Raw genomic sequence first — 23,061 nt, 5'->3', positions numbered from 1 at the left:
CAGGAGCCAAGAGCTATACGCGTGCGGTGCGAACGACTGTTCAACACCGACTGATTCAATTTAACTTTATATCGGTTATACTATTGAATTAAATTTTCGATTCAACTGATTTATTTCATTACTAGTGATTTACATGACATGTAAATTTCATTATTTTTTTCTGTGTAATATATTCAATAGTAGAGCTTTTAGTTGAATTTTTAAGTAAATTCCCAAAGTTAATCGAAAGCAGTCTACCAAAATTGATTTAAATCCCGATCAGCAGAGCATAACAGGATTCTATCAAAATTATATGTGATCTTAATATTTATATCTCATTATGTTATAAATATGATTCCAAATCAGAAGCAAACATTCAGATTTTATTGAGTTTATAGCAAGTCCAGATACTATATTAAGGGCCGTTATATTTCAGGTAAAGCTATACTAGAGAATTGAAAAAAAAAGTTCAAACACTTTTGTCGATAAGGTTTTTGACTTTGAACCCGAAAAATGCTATGGGACTGCTCAATAAAGAGCAGTAACAAACATTTTTTCCAATTCCACATACCTGAAGATGCTTTTGAAAACAATAATTTGATATTTGATTTTGAAATGACAGCCTAAATTTTAAATTTGAGAACGTTCCTAAGTAATTCCTACTTAAATTGTGTAAAGTTTTTATTCAAATATCAATTTTAAATAGAAAATAAATATTTTTCAAGATGATTTTGCGCTTTTTCTCTTATGAACAAAGAAAGGTAAGGCAAAAGATTTAATACTCGACTAATAAAAATATGAAATAGTGATATAGCATTCGACTCAGTTCATTGAATCCACTATGTTTCCTAAGAGATTATTTTCACAAGCTTGGAGTAAAATGAATGCTTAAATTCTTCAAAATTATCGGTGGCCGATTTTTGTTTCCGAAATCACAGAGTGATAAGTGTTAAAAATTTCAAAACGTCTCCAAAAGTGACGCTGCAATAAACGGAAAATAAAATCTAAACTGGGCTCAAAATAAAATCTAAACTCAGCTCAATACTCGATTTATAGGTCTTTTAGTTGCAGGTTGAAAATAGCGACTTTAGTTTAACGGACCCCGGATGTACTGAAAATAGAGAAAAAAATCTTAAAAAATTCGTATCGATTTATGTTTAGTTCTTGCTGCACTTTATACTATGTTGATCTGATGATTTTTTACGTAGTTCTAAATAAAAAACTTTGTTAATATTACATTGAAAAATATTCACTAGTGGCGCTGATGATATCATCATAGCCTAACGCAAACTAAAGTACCATCGAATCACTTTCACAATTTTTGGATCAAAAATCAGTAAAATCGAAATGAGTTCGTTAGGTCATCAATTAATAAGATCTACGAATTGCAGATATCGAATTTTGCCCGTTGTCATCTATATCATTGCATGAACATTTTTAAATTCATAAATCAGACAAAAACGATTTATTGCACCATAATACCTTCGATTTGAAAAGTTCAGTCTATCCATATCTGATAAATTTATGATAGTCGCATTTCGTAGTATTTTGATTACTTCCAATCCGGAACCATCAGCTGAAATTCGAAATTTGCAATGTAGAGTTTAAAGCGACCGTCCCGCATTTTGAGACTTTCCAATTTAATCATTTTCCTGTGAGTTAATCTAGGTAGATATCAAACAATCAAACCGGAAAGAAAGTTCAATTTTGATGGATTTTGAACAATACGCGGGGCTTCTGGCTGCGAATATCGCAAACTAATGTGACTAATAGGCAAATGGTTGATCATCAATCATAAAAACTTGCTATTTGAATCGATGTTATATACACTTCTTCTGATTTTTCACTGTCTTTCAAACGAATTTTTATTCTAATCTAAATTTACGAAAATCGATTCAGCCATCTCCGAGAAAATTAAGTGCACATTTTAATCAAAACCCGCCAATCGACACACATACACGTACAGAAAATTCACTACTTCAATTGAACGAGCAAACTGATTCGAATTGAAAGTCGGCCCTCTTGGTACAAAGAAGAAAAAACTGAAAAACTATCATTCATTAGTTAATATTCTCAGATTCTATAAGATAGTTTTGTTTCACTGAATTTAATCATTTCCGTTCACTTACTACTATTCTTCAGCACAAAAAAAAAGCTTGCTCATAGTTCTAAAATAGCCCCTTTTTCATTCCTATGCCGGTTGCAAAGGAAACGACGAAAGAGGTGGAGAGCGCTAGATTATTTTTGTAGCAATATGGACTTACACTAGTTATTATATGATGCCAACCTCAGTTGGTTCTCATGCCCCGATGCAATCGTAGCGTATGTTGGCAACTCAAAACTTTCCGGTTCGAAACCAGCCGCTTAACTGTTCATGTTTTTTTTATCGCAAATCAAATCGCCTAAAGGTATGCAATTTCATCATCACGAAATCTGTTTTTAAAAAATGGGTAATAACAGCTGAAAAAGTCGTACTAAATTTGTAACAAATTTAGTTTTCAGCGTAGTAATTACTACTAAAAATTCAGTATTAAATTTTCTCTCCAACAGTATTAAAACCATCTCATCTTTTGTAAAAACAGATTTCAATGATCCAAATGATAGATAAACACATGAAACTATATCTTAGAAACTATTAATTGATATAAAGTCTAAAAACTAGCAGGGCATGACCCATCATTTTAGATGACTGAATTCGTTTGATCGAACTCAATTACGCAACCACTGTCAAAACTTACTTCTCAAACGATTCGCGTAATGCCAAGTGATTCGAATCAGTGTGTCGATTTCGCAAAATGTTTCTCGATGTACATATCTTTGTTTTTAAATAGGGTGTCCCAGTAAGTTTTTACACGGTTTGAAACTAACGATACGAGCTTAGTTTTGGAGCAAATCATTTTTTTATTTCGTTGCTCTGTTCTCAACTAAACTCTACTACAGTTCGACGTGACATTTTCGAGATCTATTACGTCAAGGAGCGGATCTTTTACTGCTCATTAGCTTCAGCAAAGACTATTTGCCAACAGTTTTCGATCCTTTTTCCTGTCTTTTGAAATGTTTTTTTTTTTAAGAATCCGATATGTTTCCGCAAATATAACTTTAACAGGCCCTAAATAGGAATATGTCATCGCAACAAAGTGCGATTCTGGGTTCAACCTTGCAGGCCTCGGTTCAAGAATCGGTTTTCACATTGATTGCTTAGTTCAACCTGGAAAAAACAATGGTTATAAATCCCTCCGGAGAATGACCTCATGATTAAAACCAACTTAAAATGAACAATAATAATGATAAAAAATAAAAGTATCCACAAAGTTCTTACATGCACACTAATTGTATGTTATGTATGTTTGTTTCTTTACAGCTACTCTTCATATGCTCCACAATAGCAGTGGAAATTTCGAACCCTAGTGGTTTGGACTCAGCAAGTAGTCAGGATCTCACCAACACGGCTCGTCCATTTACCAATGATGATCAGCTGCCCAAACTTCGCCGCCAAAAACGTCAAGATATCGAAATACATCGTGTCATTAAAAGGAGACCAAAGCTTCCCCCTCCAATCCCACGAGGTCGGAAACCACGGCCGCCAAGAAGACCACCGAAACCAAAAACAAAATATGGACCGCCCAATGTAAACTTTCCTCCACTGAATCACTACAACCCGCAAAGTTACGACAATTCGTTTAGCACCAGCTTCGAAACCACATTCCAGGAACAAAATTCTTTCGGTGAACCTCCCAATACCTACGGAAACCCGCTTCATCCGTCGCCTGCATTTGGCTCACCACCATTTGCTTATGGACAAGGTACGATACACTATCAAGGGTCATCCTTCGGAAAACCAAGCTTTGAGAGTGCAAGCTTCGAAGGATTTGGAAAACCCACATTCAGTTCATCCTCTAGTATAGAAGAATACGATTTGTCCAAATTTCCAGGAATAACAGGAAACCCATCAGCCAAGTTTCCATCCGGTAGAATTCCAAACTTTGGCGGATCTTCACAATCTTCATCCAGTAACAAGCCTTCCTACCATTCAACCCCACCATTCCCAGGAGGTGGACCGCCTACATTCGGTAACAATAAATCACCACCCTATCAATTATCATCATTCCTGGGAAGCGGATCGAATTTCAATTCCCATAGAGATATATCGGCCTATAGTCAACTAACGGAAGTAGATGGTCCAAAGCACCAGTTCCCTCTGGAAGGTTATACTAAGGATCCGTATAAAACACCATTAACATCCTACGAAGTCCCACTGACACATACACAATCACACTTGTTTGAGCCCGACAAAGATTATGACTCTAGTTTCAAAAGGCCTCAAAACACATACTTAAGTAGTAGTGTACCGTCGACGCATAGTACATCTCATAGCTCAACCGACGACGACGACGATGAAGAAGAATACTACCCTAGTCTTCCAAATCGCTACGAACAGGAGCAGTTCCACAATCCTTCAAAGTCAAATCCTAACAAAGTTTTGACCAGCTCAATACAAACCATTACAGATAATGATCCGTTCAGCAGTGGGAACTCGTACTTCGATGGTGTATCAGAATCTCAGAAAGTATCAGTAAAAACCACGAAACCTACAGAGGAAAGCTTGACATTAGATAACCTTTACAAATCAACAACCAAACGGAACAAAAGCCGTCGAAAGAAAAAACCGAAACCAGTTGTTCCTCCCGTTGGTCACAATTTAGATACGGATGATTTACGCGACGCATTCGGATCAAGCTCAGATTTCCATCAAGTTGCAATCGACGCCGACGAGTTTCTGGAGTTTGAACCCCAAAAACATATGAAACACTCAAAACCAGTGGGAGTAACCATGAACCGTGATGAAGACAAAGCGCCCGTCAACTTTGTGTTGCTGTCATCGCAGAATAAGGGAAATGGAGGTAAACCCAGGAGGTATAGACATCCACCCCACAACCCGGACAGTACAACACACTCGGAAGGTTTACCGGCATCAGATTTCAAAACGCTTGATCTGAATTATTTCAAGACAATGGAAACAAAGCCGAAACCTACTGTGTCCAAACCTATTGGTCTGGAGGATGTGAATATTCTTTCGATACAGAAATCAAAATCTAAAAGCTATTACGGCGGTACGAGCAATAAAGAACCCGTGTTTTATAAGGAATTTCTACCATCACGCCGCTTCTACAGGGCTGCTTTAGACTACGAAATGCTGGACGCCGACGACGATGCGATTGATGTTAAACCATTTATAGATACTGTATAGAGTCCTCGATACCTAACAAGTACAAGGATAGGCACTACCCAGATAAACTACGAAACGGAAATCGATCGACATTCGCATGGCTGGCAAACTGTGAATAGTAATTAGTGAATAATTTGAATATTTATTGTTGTTGTTATCGAATTAAACAATTGTTACGAAAATTCGTGCGTATCTTTCACAATGGTCGTAGTTATTGAAATGTACTAATTTTGATTCTACAAAAAATATACCAAATTAGATCTTCTGAATGTGGTGTGTGAGGAGTGAAGCGAACAAGCCTTCGTTTTCACTCGAATGTATTCGAACGGGACTCATCTGCCACAAAAGATTGAAATATCAGTTAACTTCTTCTTTGGATTCGTCAGTTCAATGTTGCGAATCAACCGTTCAAATACATTGAAAACAGTTCAACTATTTTCCAACAATTTCCCTTTCGAATGTGAAGGTGATTTGCAATCAAATGATAAATTTGTTATTTGAATAAAACATTTAGAAAGCATAGCAAGCACAGTAAAAGGCTTGTTTTTTCCTGGCGAATATTTAAGCGGTTAGAAGTTCTTACGCATCAAATTTTGCCATATCTATTAGGTACTTTATGCAAAACACACGATGGGTAAACATGCTTCATTTTATATTAAATGCAAGATTTTACCAATGTAATGAATATGTAGAGTTTCGAAAACATGACAAGATTTCAAGAAAATGCAGCCTATTTTTCGCAGATACTGCTATCTTCGATGCCTTTTTTTTTTCTTTGTACGAAGTTTAATTTCATAATTTTATTTATCGACTTAAATAGAATTGATCTTGAGTACGATATTTCGTCACTTTTTTACGCTTGAAATCTTTCTAAAAAACTACCAGCGATGCCGATACTTCTTTTGCCCAAGAATCGCATTCGTACACATATGAGTAAAAACTAGAATGGTTTGTTCGTATTCGTTCGAAAGTATGTGTTCATCAAACGGTCAATACGGACATAAACAAGATTGATGAGACAAAATCAGCGAAAAAACAAGGCAAATAATGAATGAGATCAAACATTTATCATTACATCCTAAGTCTGTACCAGAACTGATGGTTGAAAGTTAGATTGGTTTTGTTCTTATGTTTGTACGATGTTTGAAAGTGCGATTGATTCGAACCTAAACAGTAATAAGAATTTGACATACTTTCGAATGTATCGCATTCCGTCGTAAACGAGAATGAGGGTGAATATTTGTTTATTTGTGTAAAGCAGGGGTTTGTGTAAAGCAGCAAACTACTTTGGGTCATGGACCCCTTTCCTAAAATTAACTTAGGCCTCAGACCCCCATCAACAAATTGAATTCAATTTTTTGCTTTTTTAATATTGATGTCAAATACCTACAAATCTCTGCGGATGGTCAAATAAACACAGCTTTGTTAGCGTAAATATTTCAAATAACAACTTATATCAAACAATAGGAGGTCGATTTCTAAACCTCGTCGACCCCCATAGTCAGTTTTCGTTTATGTCGACCCCCGCAAAAATGATATCGACCCCAAGGGGTCTATATCGACCACTTTGGGAACCCCTGGTGTAAAGCTTCAGCTGACATATTTTGTCTAATGCCGTTTTCGCTGGAGAAATCTGTAACTGACCCAGGGTAGTTCCATCAAGCAAACACTTTTTACGAAACTTTGCTGGATTCGCAATTAGCAACGGTGTTGTGAACAAATCCGATATAAGGATCAGGTCAGAAACTGACTAAGTTTTCAGTTCAATGACGCTGAAAAAAGGTTCGACACTAGTTTCAAACAAACGGTTTGACAGCGGTTAGGGTGGAACCTAGGTTAGGTTTGTCATCAACAGAAAACTTCATTAATGTATAGTAATAACTATGAACTAAAAGCCATAGTGGTCTTCCAGGAGCGTTACCAGCTGTGCCATTTAATGATGTGGTGTCGCTACAAACAGAGATGGCAAGGATTGTTGAACGACAACAATACTCAAACTCAAAAACAAATGGCGTTAGAAGCCAAGCCATCTCTGATCATGATCATGATGATACATCAGTTCGGTTTCACATCTCATCCAAGTCAGTCGATAAAATAAAACCGCATACGTTCGGGACAGAAGAAACCAAGTACAGTATTGTGTAGTGAACAATAGAACGATCTCGAAATGAGTGAAACAAACGAACAAAAGCTACCGCCGGTACGAAAGAGTACAATTATTGTTGATTTCAGACAGTGCAAAATTCGACCTTCGATACGAGAACTTGAAGGTTTGCTTAAAGAGCAAATGCATCTTGACATTAAACGTGTGCATTTACTTCAATGCAATAAGACCAATAATGTTGTTTATATCCAGTTCTATAAAGAGTTGGATGCAATTCAATTCGCTAAAGACAATAATAATGTGCACTATGTGAAGCATGAGAATATCAAGTGGAAGAATTTTTTCCCCGGTATTCTAAATGGTGTACGTTTGTTACGCATGCGCTTGAAGAGGCCTATACCTTCTTATGTGACAAGAATACCGTGCAAATCACTTGTTACCTAAGACAATCAGATGGCCACATGTCAATATTGCCAAAAAGCTGTTCACTACGGTAAGCCATGTGATAAACCGGACAAGGAGACAACTACACCAAAGGACAACTATGCTTCCTTCACTCCAACCCCAAGCAACCCCAGTACACCTGTGACAATCACCAACAACAGTGAACGAAACCATCCAACGTATCCCCTATAGAACAAAGTACACCAGCTACAATTTACAGCCTACAGTCTAACCAACCAGCAACTGCAAACAATGTACAACAAGGCGCATATACAGCAACTAGCAACGAAATCAACAATACCACGGCAATGGATGACGAGACGAACCACGAACAAACTGCCCCTCAACTCTCGCAGGAGGAAAATGGAAGCTCCTCTCCCGCTAGAAAAAAGGTTACAACGAGATCCAATACAAAAAAAAATTATCTAAAAACTCAGCTATATCGGCCACGTAAAGCTTGTACGCAAATAGGCCTGAATAAAATATCTTTTTTTTTAATGATGATAAATGTCGTGAGAATGATTCAGAAGGTGGGGAAGTTAGTTTGTAATTTCTCAAGACTTGAAAGATAGACAGTAGGAAAAGCAAAAAACGATGAGCGAAATTTTGTCTTTTTAGGTATGAAACAGAGGACTTTCTTCACCAGATCGCGTGACACAAAATGAGAAATGGACGTATTTTGATTGGCATTGTTCTTATGTATGTACGATCGACATTAGCTTCAAAATCTAAGCTGTGCCTTTGGTTGGATTAAAATGGTGTTTTAAACAATGAGCCTTTAAAAATTCTTTATTCTAATAGCAACCGACAGCAAATGACAATATTGAATCACGCATTGGTAAAAAAAAAAACAGAATGTATCACAAGAGAACATCATTTTGCAGCACGACAACGTCGCCGCAGATATAGCGGTCAGAAACATGATTTTTGCCCCACCAGCCACACTCCCCAGACTTGGCCCTATCCGACTATCATTTGTTTTCATCGATGTCTCACACACTTACTAGTTATAGAGATGTGAAAAAAAGAATTCACTGCTTAATCGCTTCAAAATGTGAACAGTTATTCCGACGTGATATTGATGAATCGCTGGAATTGTGGAAGAAATGCATAGATTACAAAATTCGTATTATTAACTGGCACTTTTATGCGACTTACTAAATAGTCGCATAAAAGAAGTGCAACTACCAATGTCCCCCAAAACTGCTTAGCAGCGAAAATTGTAAAAAGATAATACAACATATCTCCAATGGTTCGAGATACAAAAGACGGATCAGATCAACTTTCCAATAGACAGAAAAGACGCAGCACAAAACTATTTTTGAGCACCAATCAAAGAACTTTCGTATCATTTGTTGTAACTCAAAGCAGTCTGCGAGATACTTTATAACCTTAAAAATGTTTGCATTATCTGTATAAAAATCTTCATCCTCTGATAACAGCAAGAAAACATCGTTCATGACCATCGAAACCAGCAGCGGATTAAGGTTCTGCCTTGCGGAATTCCAGACCGATTCAAGAATTGTTTGATCTGAACAACTTTACGCTCATCGATGAAACGTCCAGTCGTCTCAGTTTTGACAGAAGTAATCCACTCAATCGAATGCCGTTTCGAGATTCATATACATTGCTTCGATTCACCATTCAGAGTCCAATTCGAGGTGAAAAGCATAAGATTCGATGATACCGAACGTTTTGGTGTAAAATCAATTTCGAACAGCTCCGAATAGTTTATCGCCTTTTGTGTGAACGTTTTTTGTGCATTTCGTACCGGACTCGACGTTATGATTGTCACCTTTTTCGTCCTCGGGTAATGATTCGGGTTTTTGTCATCGTTTGAGAGGATACATCTTTCTGAAATGGCTGAACATTTAGTACATTATGGCTTCCGGATACTGCAACACAGCTTATGTCAAATCCGGTTTATGTGCTGCTCCTTCAATGCTGATTCCGGAAACTTGGCATACTTTTCTAAGGTATTCCACGGAATGTCGAATTCATTGGCCGCCTTCCTAATTGATCACCCACTGCAGTGCACAGACTGCATTGCAGCAAGCATGCTTGTGTTTGACGCAAAGAAATCGTTTACAAACTGATAGGTTAGGTTAGGTGCTTGTTTACGTAATATGTTTTGACATTGCTCGACTTTGAGGTTAGGTTTATTTGTCACTTGAAGGTCTTGACCCGATTGAGAAATCAGAGCATTGTGTTGATGATACAACAATTATCGATATTAAATTTTGAACAATTACTTGAAGACAAACACTAGAAAAGGTCCTAAGTGCAAACGACAATTTGTCTTTGTTTACTTTCTATTTCGACTATTACGACTATCGACAATTCTTCTCTCTCTAACACTTTACATAGAATAATGACTGAAGCCATCAACTTTCGAACCGCACTTAAGAATTTATTGGAAAATACTGGAATATACCGTGACAATTGAAAGAGAAAGTAAACAAACGAGAAACTGTCATTTGCACTTGGGACCTTTTCTAATGTTTTTCGAGTTTTACTTAAAAAGTATACCAATGATCTGACGTTAAACTAAAACAATAACACTTCGAGAATAATTGAAAAACTTTTATTCTGTAGCATAACGACGCTACCCGGTTTGTTTGTGATAGAATAAAATAGTGATAAAAACGGAAACAATACGAAGTTATATCGTGGATATTGAATGAATAAAATCTTATATTTATATTGGAGATAAATTTATGTACCGAAAAAGATATCTAGATGATATTATCTCTAACGAATAGCTCCACTGTCTCCACTTTTGTTCAGTGTCCACTTTTGAGTATATTTACCAATGAAAATTCATAATCGATGAACGAACTTTTCGAATCAATAATATTACTAAAAATACTTACCTTCTTCTCGATGAAACTGGTCCACTGCTTGCTAGTACAATACATCTGGAAATCCTGGAAGAAGACCGGCCCCGATGATGTCGCCGGCAAATCGGGTGCACTGGTCGTTAGCCCGATCACCAGGCGAGACTTCTCCAGCAATGCTTTAAGCACAGGAATTAAAAAAGAATACTGTTCCGAATCACCGACTTCAATTGCACTGCTAATGGCTTGATTCAAACTATAGAGAAGATAACCAGCTTCCGACGGTTCTTGATTAACGCGATTTTGTAGCAATGCATGTAACTTGGCCGTTGCCATCGCTACGATTCCTGAATTAGGGTTATTAGAACACTTCAACAGTAATCCTAAGCACAAGTGCGACATTTCAGTCCAATCGTCAGAACTGCTCTGTTGAAACACCATTAGAATGTCTAACAATGATAAAACACCATCCAGTAGTTTTGTCGAACACTTTTTTGTATCGTCTTCGTTCGGATCGAGCACCACCAAATCATAGGCGAGTCTTAAAAGTTGAGCAGCATTCTGTTGGTGGGTAATCACAAGCTGTGCATTTTCACTTAAATCAATAAGTGCCGCTTGAACTCCCATTTCTAAAATACGCAATCTCAAACTTAAATGAGAACAGTACAACTCATTGTTCAACGCAATCAGATTTATACACGCCATCACCTGCCCTCGCTCTTTCCAGGAATCATTAGAGTTTTCCACTCCGCGCCACAGAATGGTGAACAAAATATTCGACACTAAATAAACAAGATTCTCTTCGTCGTTGTCCTCCGCACATTTCGAACTAGCATCTCCGGCAGCAACACTATCCAAATCATCCGCACTTTTGGTAGAATGTGTGTCATCACGCACCGACGACACAGCTAGAGACTCGTCAAGTGAAATGTTCTCCTCACTACTGCTCGATAATGATAACGTACTTTTCTTGCGCCCTGATGCGTCTTCAAAGCTAAGAGTCAATGATTCAAGAGTGTCTTGAATATCCGATGTCTTTTGCCGAATAGCCGAGTATACTGACGTTATCGACGAAGCAATATTGTCTTTCACAACCTCCTGTACACTATCTGCAAGACCTTTGAACTCATGTTCAAGCGCGGATGCTGCATCCGTCATAAATGAGTTTGAATGCTTTGGTGTTTCCGGTGCCTTCAGCTCCATGGTTTCATCATCGAATATCATCAAATCGTTTTGAGCTCCTCCGGCAGATGATTCACTCTCTCGTTTAACAAATTCTTCTATGTCGGTCAATATTTTACCCTTCTCTTTTTCTTTCTCCGAAAGGGAGCGATTTTCAATGGGCTTCTTAATAAGCAACCGTGCAATCGATTCTTGCCAGCCAACCTGTCTAGCGATCATCTGAGGTGCTTTAGATTTCGTGAAGGTACTCGTCATAAGTCGTCTGGCAATCTCCAATTTCAGCGTTAGACTGGATAAATTTGCATGATAGATTAGGCATAACGCTCCAGCATAACCCATCTCGGTATCCTGACTCAGATTCAGGTCAAGCAAACCCAGTATTACTTCCGACTGCAAATCGAACGGTATCATGAAGGAGAACAACCCAGGATACAAACTGTTGCATTCGATGGAACTGTCATACAGACGTAAGGCAGCTTTATGTTTACTAGAGATACGCTTAGTGTTCAACATACATCCGATGAATTTCAACAATCGCTTGTGAACTTCGCAGCCAAAGTGGCGATCAATAAACAGCGTGTACAAAGCTTCCGCCATATTCGGCTCGTACATCAACAAAAATATTTGATCCTTTGCGTGCTTGCTCTCAATCAGTGACGTGAGCATCTCGAGAATTTCCACCACCACCGGCTCCACTTTGATTGTGGTCAGGAATGTAAGCAAGGCAGAGATCTGAAAAAGATATAAAACGCAAATATTTATTGTGTCCGACATTTAAATTTGTTAGTATTGTATGATATGAATAAATCAGATCTGAGATCCGTTCAACATAGACCCATAATGCCTCAATGATAGTTTGGCATAATCAACGGAAAGTAAGACAACTGTTGATGGACATCTGGCATAAATCTTACGGAAACGGCAACCCTTCGAAGTCAAACGTGTAATCTACCCGTTTACCTATCGTGCTTAATGTTAGAAGTCATACCTCAGTAAAATTCGAAATCTCATTGTAGTGAAACGAAATTTTGATTTCATTACGAGGACAAAGCAATTTATTTACGAGGAAACGGTAAATTTGACTCAACCAATGACTAATCGGAAGCGGCTACCTTTTGCAAGAAAACCTGTTAACCACGCGATCTACTCAAAGCATACATTTTGATATTAATTATTTGACAGATTTATACTTTCTTATCTATCAATGATGTTAAAATGTTGAAACTTACCGAAGGTTGTACTACTTTCTCCCGAAAACCATTTCCCAGAAAATAAAGCAACGAAGTGATATCCCCAGAATGTACCGTTCCTCAGAAAACCATATTCACGAAGGTACTAATTAGTAGAAAGACATACTACAGAATGTACCAGCTATGGTAAATCCAAGGGTTGTCTAAAAAAACAGCAAATGTCGTCACTTGATGTGTTAGTGGCCAACATTCCTCCTTCGTTATTTCCAGAATACCAGAAAAGGTTCAAGTCTTGTTGGCATTTGGATCATACGTTTCGGTCGGCTTGTAATCAGGAATCAGGAATCAGAAGCTCCTAAATCAGGCTGAACTGAATCATCGGGATTTGGTACGTCTTTGGTTTCAGGTTCTTGAGGCACTGGAATCGGGGTAACTTGCAATCCAAACTCATCGACGAAAATGTTGAGTGGAGAATTTTTTTGAGATTCGTTTTCTTGCTCACTATAGCGATGCTTAATTTGATTTGCATGTGATCTGATGAGTTTCCTTCTCCCATGCCAGTCATTCAGAAGAACGTTAAAGTTTACTTCGCCGATAGCTTCAATGATAACCCCAGGAGCCCATTTCCATTTTGAGTTACTTTGGTAGACCTTCGCATAAACTTTGTTACCTGCTTGTAAAGCCCGAAGTACTGCACCATGCCTGCGGTACTTCGGTCTATTGTACGTGTAACAATAGATTGTTCGGATACATTGTTTAATTTACTTATCGTCTATCTTTGAATCTTCTAGTCATAAAGGGTAGTAAATAGCACACTATCATTTTATATAAGTTTCTTATTTAATGCCAACACAACATTATGTTCGTCATAGATGATTCAGGTCGAGACGGCCAAAGGCCGAAGGGCGCCGGCAACCCGCCGTCGGAAGGGCCGGTCACTGCGGGGGGCAGCGCCCCCGCAGAAATCACCTCTGTCTAGTGGCGGGCGTTTGCCCGGATTACCCAAATCTAGGGGCTATCCCTCAGTTAAGTCCGAACGAGCGGCAGCGAGGTCGGACAGCAGGTCATCAAAAACGATGAGGCGTAGCCGCATTAGACCTATTAAGCAGCATGTTGATCTGTTATGCCATATGATCAGTATACCAAATAACCATTATGCCATACGGAATTATACTAATAACAATATTCTAGCGACTAATGCATTCGGGTATATGGTTTACTGGACTTTGGTACATTCTGGGATTTTTTTTCTGGATTTTATTGCTTTCTAGAGTTTGTTTTTGTGGAGATTAGTACTTTCCAGGGAATGAATTTCTGGGGAAAAAGCTTCGGTTTTTTATGTTCTGGAGAATAGTTTGCGGGGAAATGTTATAGAACCCTTACCGAATTATAACTTTCGAAATATATTTCTTTTTTACGAATTATGCAAAAACGGTTTATGCCAAATGGCGTTATGTCATCATCATCATCAACACATCAAGCAATATGTAAATTTTATGCCAAATGCCTATTGTGCTAAATGACCGCATTATGCCAAATAACTATTACGTCAAAAAGCGTTATGCCAAACATAGTGACTTCGAATGTATCATAGCAATCATGAAAAAATAAAACAAAGTCACAAAATAAACTGCAGGAACGTTTGGCAGCTATCAGTGTTAAATTAACAAGTTCATTCCAGTTTTAATACATGTAATTAAATATATAGAAATAAACCAAGGATAGTTCTCAAACATCAACTTCGTTCATTAGGCTTTTACCGTTGCAGTAAACCTCAAACTTTTTTACAGTTCTGTAGAACCGTTCACATCTTCGTGAGGCAGTTTTATTTAACATAAAATAATTCGAACTTGATGTTCGAATTATTTTATGTTAAATAAAACTGCCGTAATAATTTTGTAACAACGATCTGTTTTCGTAACAAACGCTGGTAAAAACCTGGTCCTGTTAGTAGTTAAAATAACAAAATTTTCCTAACAATAATCAGAAAGCTAAATAGTATGGTATGTTGATCGGGAAAGTCCATGTAAACAGTCCTACTGAATTGCCAAGGATGAACCTAAATTAATTTGTTTCGTCACAATTAGGTTTTGCACGAACATGACATAACCTCAAACGGTGTTCATCTAGTTCATTTTGTGATGTTATGTCATGTTCGTGCAAAATCTAATAAGGTTTTACAAGAACGTCTCAAATGAACTCGCGATAATTAAAGTTAAGTTCACGTTAAATTCAGTTCCTTTGCATTTCATTTGAATTCAATTTGGTAATTTGGTGAATATGTGTTACTCGAAATTTCGAAGATAGTCGTTTATTAAAATGAAAAACTTCCTTGATAGACAAAACGCGCGTCAATCGCAAAATAAATATGTAAGTTGATTCAAATCTAAGAAGACATGTATAATTTTAACGATACATCTATTTGTTTGGTTTTAGCGAAACGGCGAACTTGGAACTTGTATTCCTTCAGATTTTACCTTGGGATATTAGTCTCGGGGTGTCCGATGAAATGCGCAGCGGCAGACCCTCTGATTCTACCATAGGTAAGATTCGAAAATTGAAAAAAAAATCCTATAGCTGGGTGCCGCACAATGTGACTCCAGACCGAAAACAAACGAAAACGCACTTCGGAAGCGTGTTTGTACTTACTGAGACAGAATCGATACGTATTATTGGAGCGAAAGTCCCTGAGAAACTATCTCATGTGAAGCAAATTTATAGGAATATACGGAGTCAAATCGCATCATGAGAAAATATTCGACAAAATTCACCCATTCAACCGATCTTCTCCAAACTTTGAGGGAATCAAATGAAAGATATTATTTAACTTTTCCCAAGTTCGTTTTTTTACAATTTCAATACTATATCCCAATGACGAACCCTCCTCTTAAAACTTTTAATAAGGCAACCCCTTTTTTCTTTATACCTTCCTCCGATTTTACTTCCTTAAAATGTTTCCGAAGTACCTACTTCATGATGATGTTCCTGTATTTTTCATTGATCGTAGTTCCGGAACGTTCGGAGGATTGAAGCCCTTTGGCGGCACGAAATTTACCTCAACAACCTGGTATCACTTCAAAACATTTTTTGAGTCATTCAGAGGTTAGCCAGCAATTTTGAGCGTAGAACCATTGTGTGAACTTCGAAATAAGAGTAAATGCTTTTGAAGCCATTCTTTTATTTATATCTGCCCGTTTATCGTTCCTTTTTGACAATAAATGGAGCTTTTCGCTTTTCACATGAGCAAATTGCTTGCCGAATCATATATTTTTAGCAAACACTAAAACTATTTGATGAATAGCAAAAAGCAGTCCTTCGAACTTTGCACGTGTGTAGTCTTTTGCGTTTTCTTCGCGTCTTGCGCGAAAGTTTTACTCAATTGCTGTTTTCCGCCACATATTTTACAGAAGCGTTTGGATTCCTCTTGAAAGCTTCAACTACCCGCTTGTACAGTACGGAGATCCATTTAGGTCACTTACTTCCGTCTGGTAAACAGTTAAATGTTCGTTTCGATTTAAAACACGAGATACCGTAGATTGAACAATTCCCATTTTTCTGTCGATGGCACGATAAGAGATCCGGATTTCCAATGATTACAAAACTACTACTGTTATTACAAATTGAACTAGTTTCATCTAAATTTCTTTTATTGAAAATACCCAATATATAAAAAATTACAGCCATTTGATAGTGATGCAATTTGTTTTCGTACACCGGATATGCCGCGACCCATAAAAGCATCATAGCCATGACTAAAATCAATTGCTTTCCGATCCATCATGTTCACCCAATTTGGCTCATTTTCAAATCTCAAAAAAATGATTTACAAATTTACGTCTTGTTCAAAACGTACAGTCGCTTTGAGTTTATTTAAGAATTTTATAAGTATCAAACCAGAAAACAAATCGGAAAAAGACTGACGAATGCAACAGTGAAATGCAGTTTTTCGAAGAAGTTATCGCAAAAGCGGAACTAGAACCCGTAAATTCTCCGATCCCGGGAAATCGTTCAACCAATTAAACTACCTTGCACGTGAAACATGTGAAGAGACCCTAGCATGTTCAGCCGTGTTCCGTCGCCGCGCAGATCTACTAATAGTCCGTACCCCTATGGCAACCTACACGCAAGAGATCAGCCTTTATGTCGCATCACCAGTCTAATTCACCTTTTGCTAAAGCCAAACACTGAATTGTGATTTTTCTTGGTTTTCTCTTATTCGTTACCTTCGAGGTACTTTTTTTTAATTCCTAGATCTCTTCTTAATCAGTAACGTAAAAGAAGCGAAAATACCGTATTCTGCGGTAGCTTCAATAATTAATAAGTAGAAGAAGTTCGTTGTGTAGAGCGTGAAAAGGAACGCAGAGTCAATATGTATTGAGGATTTCCCACGTTCCGAAAACCGGAAAAGTGATAGTGAAGATGTTTAGGAATAATCAAACTCTAGGCCTGCATGATACCAAAATTAAACTTGTCTTAAAGAGTCAGACTCAACATGAGCTAATCTGTACGCCCGTTCTACAAGATTGACACTTCTGCTTAGCGCAACCCATATTAAAAACGCCTGAGTGGACTCGAATGAAGCATACATTGTACCAGTACCGATTCGTTTCCATAAAAGTGAATATTTGAGTTGCTTTTCAGAACGAGGATTCGACTTCTAGGAGCTTTTTATAGAAAACTTGGTATGCAGCGAAAATGTTCGGAAGTCACAAACAAAGTCTTATGAAGTCGGTCGAGAAGATGTTTGATCTTGACAACAGAAATTGAGGGCTTCAAAAGTACGAATCTTTTGAACCGCTCAATGACTCATCTGAAAGAAAGCCACTTAACCTGATCCTTTCTATCTATCCTACGCAAATCTTATCGCATTGCTTTCGAAATATTGGCACCTTCTTTCACAAACAAGGGAACAAACTGAAAGACGACTAGCTATTTGATGAAATGTTCAATGAAACTCACCTCTTTAATGTTGACCTCTTTTTGAATATAATAACGAAGAATTCTGAGCAGTGAATCGCGCACCATTTTTGCATCTTGTGCGGAAAGAGTGCAAGTGCCAGCAAAAAATTCCTGTATAACATCAAGCATGAACTGCGATCCAAAGTGTTTCCGAAAATATTTCCTGTCATCTTTGATGATAGCGCTTATATACTGAATATGACCAATGACAATCTGAAACGGAGCTCTAGCCCAAATGCGAAAGTTAAACACCAGATCTTTGTACAGCACATGTAGCAACTCCGTATTAGCAGATGGCATCTCGTTTTGAATCGATTCGATCAGTAGCTGGGCAGCCATCAATACATTCACGTCGAACAGTGCTTCATTACAATTCTGCAGCAGTTGGCTGATAATCGAAATGGCTTCATTCTTCAGTATACTTTCTTTGTTGAGGTCATTACCGTGGATGAAATTTCTAATCAAGCATATGAAACAAGCGATTGGATTTTGAATTATTTTGGATTCGGTAAGGGAATTAGATTGTAGCATCTCCCAATCACCGAAATTGTCCTCTCGGGTTGGCGACGCAACTGGAGTCAGTGATATCAGTTCATCTGAGCTGGGAATATCCGACGCTGGTATCTGACTGATATAGTCGAGAATTGGTAACAGTGACATCATTCCTCCGACACCATTAAGTGCATTTTGCACCGATAGTATATTGGATACATTGGCCACCACATGCCCGTTGTATTGGTTTCCAGGTGCAAGATCGAGACATAGTCCATCGTAGCACGCACGAGGCGAGAAGCAAAATACGAACTTGGAAGCCATGTCGAAAGATTCGATCATATCCGTAGCAAGAACACTTGCGATACTGGGACCTGCCTCGAACAAGCTTTTCAAATTTATGTTTGTATCCGCCAGCAGAATACTGTCCAGTTGGCCTTTAAGGCAAATAGCTTCACCGAATACCAGATCTTGCATCCCGATCGGATAGGATTTCACACTTGGATCTAGCGAGGATTGCGATGGACGAGCCGGAAGAGTGAAATAACTTGGAACCTGTGAAACTATCCCAGGAAAAAATGATCGCTGAATCAAATTGGGAAAGAGACCTTCTCTGACTTTCTCCTCCTTTTCCACTGGCGGAGGTGTTGTTTCCGATGAAGTACTACCCATCCGGGCGAAGTTGGATTGATGAGAAGTGTGCGATGCTTTCCGAACGTTGTTGTAAGGTGCCCCGATAGCACAGTAGTGAAATAGCTGGAAATATAAAAATGTACACTCAATTTAAAGGTATAATTAAAGCCATCATACCTCTGCAAACGCAGGATACTTCATTGTAGATCCCAGCTTCTGCACCGAATCTATGTAAACATTAATCTGATGATACGAGAACAATCTCTTCGGAGGAATCACACCGACTGTGATCGAATGCCAACGACCGTCTAACAAGTGTGTCGATTGAACTGTTGCCGTGAAAAACTCCTTCTTGGTAATAACACTTACCACAAAGTTACCATTCTTCTGGATAAAGAACTCGTAGCCGGTACCGAAGTTAGTAGTCAAACTGAACAGATGTCTGCGATAATTTTGTAAGTTCACTTCTACGTCATCGCTGAACAGTTCAATATCTTTATCCAATCGAATCCAGGCATGGAAGACGAAACCATGGGCAGTGTCCCATTTGCGAATTTCGGGAATTGTGATCCCGTTCGTGTTGCTCTGTATATCCAAATATTCCCTGGGACTTGTTCCTAGTGTCAATCGATACTGGGACACACGCAGAATAACCTCTACCAAATGTTTCCTGTATTCGAAATTGAGCTCACTCCTTAGTAGTCGGAACAAGCACTTGAGCTCGATCGGAAGTATGCTATATTTGGCGAGTTCCTCTATCAATTTTAGTAAAGTAATCGAGCATTTGGCAGACAATCGATTTTGATCCTCCAGACAGCAAAGCACGATTCGTTTGATCATTCGTTGTTCGCAAATAGAATGTTTACTGGAATTAATAAAACTCATTAATAGTTGCAAATGATTGAATTTTTCTTCTACCCTACCTTTGCAAACTTGCGGTGCACTTTTTCAACAACACATCGCTGAGATAGTTCTGTTCCGTCTCTCCCATGGTCGGAATCCATTCGATCAGTTTTGAGACAATTCTAGCATTCAGATTTCGATTGTCACCGCCATCGAAGGCAAAGTATAAGCAATCGCAAATCAAGTCGTGCGAAGGTTTTCCAAACTGTTTCAGGCCGTCAAAAAGTATGTTGATGTTGTTAGTATGCATCAGATTGTACTGGATCTTTTCGGAGCTGCTGCATAATTTATGAAAACTTCTCACCAACGTTGAACCAACAGGTTGTTGATCGATGTTCCATGACTGAAAAATAGAATGATAACGAAATTTGTTTTCCGAAATCCTGAGCAAAATTATGTTTTAGTTTCTGATACCAACCTTAACGCGCTCCGGTATCTGCACTAAAGTGGGTAGAAATTTTGCCTCAAATATAGCATTGCATAACACTTGCTTGTTGACGTAATCTGGTAGGAAGTGCTCTATCGTTCCGACTATTGCATTCAGTGCCCAGACATCGACGTAATTATTATCGCTTTGCGACAGCTCGAAGCTTTCAGTTGGTGATATTTTCTGGAGAAAGTGCTCGGTTTCCAAAAGAGTCAAGATAGCTCCCACGTACAGTTGGAAAATGGTAAGTAAATCAATTTGGCGCTGAAAAGAAATAGCTTGCGTTAAACGGTGACAGAAAGAACGAAAAAAACGGTTGTTGTATGTTACCTGTTCTGGACTAGACTTTTGCAATATGATTGCCATTAAAGTGAAACATTGAAGTACGAGCTGTCGTAAGCTAGCGTCACTTTCCCATTTGGAAACAATATCCATTATAATGGTAACAGTCGCAGGGCTTATGGCACGCAATCCATTGTGCTAAACGAAGGAAGGAATTATTCATTAATGTAATGACAGTGATTTGTACAATTAACATGCATATGAATGACAAAACTTAAAATAGAATTTAAGCGATCTAAATACATAATAAGATTGTTGCAGAGGTACTAATAACAGTAAGAAAATACCCAGTTATTAAACACTCACCACATTTTCTATTCCTTCACCAGTGGAATTGTTTAGATAGTAGGAGTTAATGTTTTGTTTGGCAACAGGTTCTAAAGCAACCTACGAAAGTTTACAGTGAAAAGCGTGAAAATTAGAAATGCGTTAGAAGGATACTAAGTACTTGTTTGATATTTTGTGACAGGGACACGATTCCGATATAAACACTGATGTTGTAGCAGATTGTTTGACATAAATTAAAGTCTAATGTGCAATGATATGTCCCAATAGAATTTTGACAAAAATAATTTCAAATGCCGAAATCGAGACCAAAAGACTTGATTTTTTAGGTACGGTTTTTTTCAAAAGCCATCAATTATCAATCAGCTCTTGTAGAGGCAGTAACAGTATTGTGATTTCTTATCAAAAACTAAATTAAGATCACTGCGCAACAACTCAACAAGCTTTGTTGGCAGCTGATAGATTAGTCAACCAATTAAAAATTATGTTCAGCAAACTCCAGCGGAAAAACTGTTGAACGATTTATTTTTCCACACACTTTTTTTCCTTTCATCACATAGAACATATCATTTCCATTTGCTTTTTGCCAAACAACCGATTACTTGAGGCGTTTCAACCACCACCATCGAACAACGAACGAGTGACTCACCTGTGATCCAGAAATCACTGCCCCTAAAACGTGAAAAAAATCTTTCCCAATCTCCGGGTAATTGCACGCGTTTTTCGACTGGAAGCAATCGTAGATGAATGGCACAATCTCGGCATGCAGCGGCGTTATCTTATAGCTAAGCCTGGAGTAATCAGCTACATCGCCACGCAGAAAGTTCCTCCATGTGAAATAAGGATCATATAAAACCTCGAGAAAGTTGCTGAAACATTTAATGAACTGCTGTTGTGCAGTACTCAATGCTGTTTGATGACTTAACTAGAAAAAAATCACATATAGTGTCACGTTCATTTCAAAGGGCACTGATATATTTAAATATACCTTATTTATAATAGCATTCGAAATTACTACACAGCTTGATATATAGCTCGACTTTATGATTGTTGCAATGTTGTCGAAGTGGCGACAAATTATTGTCAAACATTGGATCAACAATTGAATTTCCAGCACTGTTTCATCTTCCTGTTCATCATTTGCATCAATGCTAGACCCCTGAAAAAATTCAACAAATTTGATACAAGATTATGAACAAGAACCACTAAACAAATCCACATCAAAGCTCAGCAGTGTTCGCTTTCTTTTCGAACCTCCACCCCACTATCATCTACATGCTATTCCAACGTGAATCACACGGGTGATATTTTTGTTCCCGTCCTTATCATATCTGCTTTGTTTGCAGTTATGTAGGTATCCTCTTTCATTACGCAATCGCCTTCCAGAACCGTGCACGGGCGTAAGAAATAACACCCACCTTTTCAAATTTATCCCGTGCAATTATTAAGAATTTTTCGATAGCTGGTAGCAGCTCATCCGGGAGTCGATTCAGGTGTGGTCCAGAATCCGGGGAAATTGTTTCCCAGTGTGGAACATTGTCGAACTCCAGCAAAAGTTGTTTCTGCCAGATGTGGACAAACCCTTGGATGAACTGTCGGAAGTAAATCTCTTCATTCTGCAGCAGAAAAATAGAAAATTATTATTTGTTTTCGTTTTCGCATGAAAAAAAATGTTTGCATTTCAAAGCAAATAACACTGGAATTAATACAATCAAATGTCACCTTTGTCGTGTATTGCACCCACAAATTGTAGATATCCTTCTTCGAATCCATCGTTGATCCGAAAAGTAGTTATTCACGAGACGCAATATTAGTCATTTTCCGGTTTTCGAGTAATTTTCACTTGATCACATCACAATTAGGTGCTGTCCACTTGCTAACACGCACCTTATTGTTATTTTTCACAGCAGCAAAACATTACACCCCGAACAGCCGAAATCATCGACAGAACGATACAGAATGCAGAGAAATGCATTCCAAATGCACCGCCGACAACAATTTGTCGGTGTAGTTGTGTCATGAAATGTCAAATTGCTATCAAACCACAGTGGGTCTGT

At 38.1% G+C, this 23,061-nt stretch overlaps 2 protein-coding genes across 3 annotated transcripts in view; one reads left to right on the top strand and one right to left on the bottom strand.

Annotated features, from left to right (window-relative positions):
* LOC131432213 (uncharacterized) overlaps window positions 1-5,388 on the top strand; it is a 38,594-nt gene extending 33,206 nt beyond the window's left edge. Inside the window, exon 2 of the mRNA XM_058598349.1 lies at window positions 3,341-5,388. Coding sequence (XP_058454332.1) covers window positions 3,341-5,227 — 1,887 coding nt within the window. The 3' untranslated portion in view covers window positions 5,228-5,388. The remainder of the gene's footprint in view (window positions 1-3,340) is intronic.
* The window catches only part of LOC131432212 (neurobeachin-like protein 1), a 191,964-nt gene extending 168,990 nt beyond the window's left edge, over window positions 1-22,974 (bottom strand). The window contains exons 1-11 of one of the 2 annotated variants that reach the window (XM_058598346.1): window positions 22,727-22,974; window positions 22,423-22,620; window positions 21,993-22,163; window positions 21,654-21,929; window positions 21,026-21,106; window positions 20,708-20,857; window positions 20,369-20,641; window positions 19,971-20,293; window positions 19,225-19,912; window positions 17,923-19,170; window positions 10,628-12,505 (exon numbers count right to left, since the gene is read on the bottom strand). In XM_058598346.1, coding sequence (XP_058454329.1) covers window positions 10,628-12,505; window positions 17,923-19,170; window positions 19,225-19,912; window positions 19,971-20,293; window positions 20,369-20,641; window positions 20,708-20,857; window positions 21,026-21,106; window positions 21,654-21,929; window positions 21,993-22,163; window positions 22,423-22,620; window positions 22,727-22,777 — 5,337 coding nt within the window. In that variant the 5' untranslated portion in view covers window positions 22,778-22,974. The remainder of the gene's footprint in view (window positions 1-10,627; window positions 12,506-17,922; window positions 19,171-19,224; window positions 19,913-19,970; window positions 20,294-20,368; window positions 20,642-20,707; window positions 20,858-21,025; window positions 21,107-21,653; window positions 21,930-21,992; window positions 22,164-22,422; window positions 22,621-22,726) is intronic. The other variant, XM_058598347.1, reaches the window with a different exon arrangement.
* Between the last annotated feature and the right edge of the window lie 87 nt (window positions 22,975-23,061).

This window comes from Malaya genurostris, chromosome 2, assembly GCF_030247185.1.
Source record: "Malaya genurostris strain Urasoe2022 chromosome 2, Malgen_1.1, whole genome shotgun sequence".
Classification (NCBI taxonomy): domain Eukaryota; kingdom Metazoa; phylum Arthropoda; class Insecta; order Diptera; family Culicidae; genus Malaya; species Malaya genurostris.
The sequence above is the reverse complement of the archived record's forward strand: the minus strand, read 5'-3'. Positions and strand labels throughout refer to the sequence as shown.